Source organism: Arachis hypogaea, chromosome 7 (genome assembly GCF_003086295.3).
Source record: "Arachis hypogaea cultivar Tifrunner chromosome 7, arahy.Tifrunner.gnm2.J5K5, whole genome shotgun sequence".
NCBI lineage: Eukaryota > Viridiplantae > Streptophyta > Magnoliopsida > Fabales > Fabaceae > Arachis > Arachis hypogaea.
In genome coordinates this window covers 26,893,118-26,894,125 of record NC_092042.1, presented here as the reverse complement: position 1 = coordinate 26,894,125, position 1,008 = coordinate 26,893,118, and the positions used below count along the sequence as shown (strand labels likewise).

At 35.5% G+C, this 1,008-nt stretch overlaps 1 protein-coding gene across 2 annotated transcripts in view; it reads left to right on the top strand.

Annotated features, from left to right (window-relative positions):
• LOC112702864 (uncharacterized) overlaps window positions 1–676 on the top strand; it is a gene marked incomplete in the record, with an annotated part of 11,570 nt that extends 10,894 nt beyond the window's left edge. For both annotated transcript variants that reach the window (XM_025754071.2, XM_025754070.3), the window contains 1 exon segment: window positions 1–676. In XM_025754071.2, coding sequence (XP_025609856.2) covers window positions 1–126 — 126 coding nt within the window.
• Window positions 677–1,008: the final 332 nt, after the last annotated feature.

Genomic DNA, 1,008 nt, shown 5'->3' with positions numbered 1-1,008 from the left:
GCAACAGTTCATCCCCTTCTACAACAATCTCAGACAATGGCTGGAGCAGTTGATATGGTAGGACCGGGAGGCAATGTTTATCAGCAGCCTCAGCACACACAGATCAATTGGCCAAGCAACTATTAAGGTCAGGACATGTTTCGTGATGGATAAAACCATTTATATTATGAAGTCCTTATATGGGGAAAAATTTTGAGAAAAACTCCAAAATTGTGGTTGGAGTTCCACAAGACACGAATGACAATAATTGGCTGCATTTGAGTGTAACAAGGTGGGAAAAATTTGCCAATAGGAGCTTCTGATTGCTTGGGTTGATGACATGAAAGGTAGGACACCTGTAACCGATATTGACAGTTAAAAAAATTAGACGAGCTAGAAAAGAAACGTATGCAGGCATTCCCTTTTTGCTTTCGCTCCTGCCGTTTTTTATCCCTTCTTTGATAGCTTCAAGTTTTTTTTTTTTTTTTTTCCTCCCTTCCCTTCTTTTTCATTGAGGTTCTTGAACTCTATTAAGAGTATTGTTGAGTGTTGAGAAAATTGTCCATTCTTTCTTTTCTAGTGTGGGTTTATAGGGTTTGGAAGGTTTTAGGTTGTTGGGGGGGAAGCTTTTTATGGTGCCTCTTTTGTCTTACCTGTAAAGTGAGAATTTTTGATAGCAAGAAAATTATTTACTGAAGCTGTTGTATTGCTATGGGCTAAGAAAAACTGTCTATTGTTTCAGCTAAACGATGCATCATATATTTATAACTTTTTATGTTTAAAAGAAAAAGTGGGGGTTAGGATTTAGAAACATTTGTGCATTTTAGTTTCCTTCCTTCATTTTTATTTTTTTATTTTTTAAATATAGATCTAGGCTATGTTTGATTCCTGAAATCCCAGTTATGTTCTTTCCTGTGATGAATGCTAAATTGGCCTTTCCAAGAGTTGAGGCATTTCTATAGTCTTTGATGCCATTGTTTCATTGATTTCCTCATTGAAAATTTAAGGCAATTTAAGTTTAAACTAAAA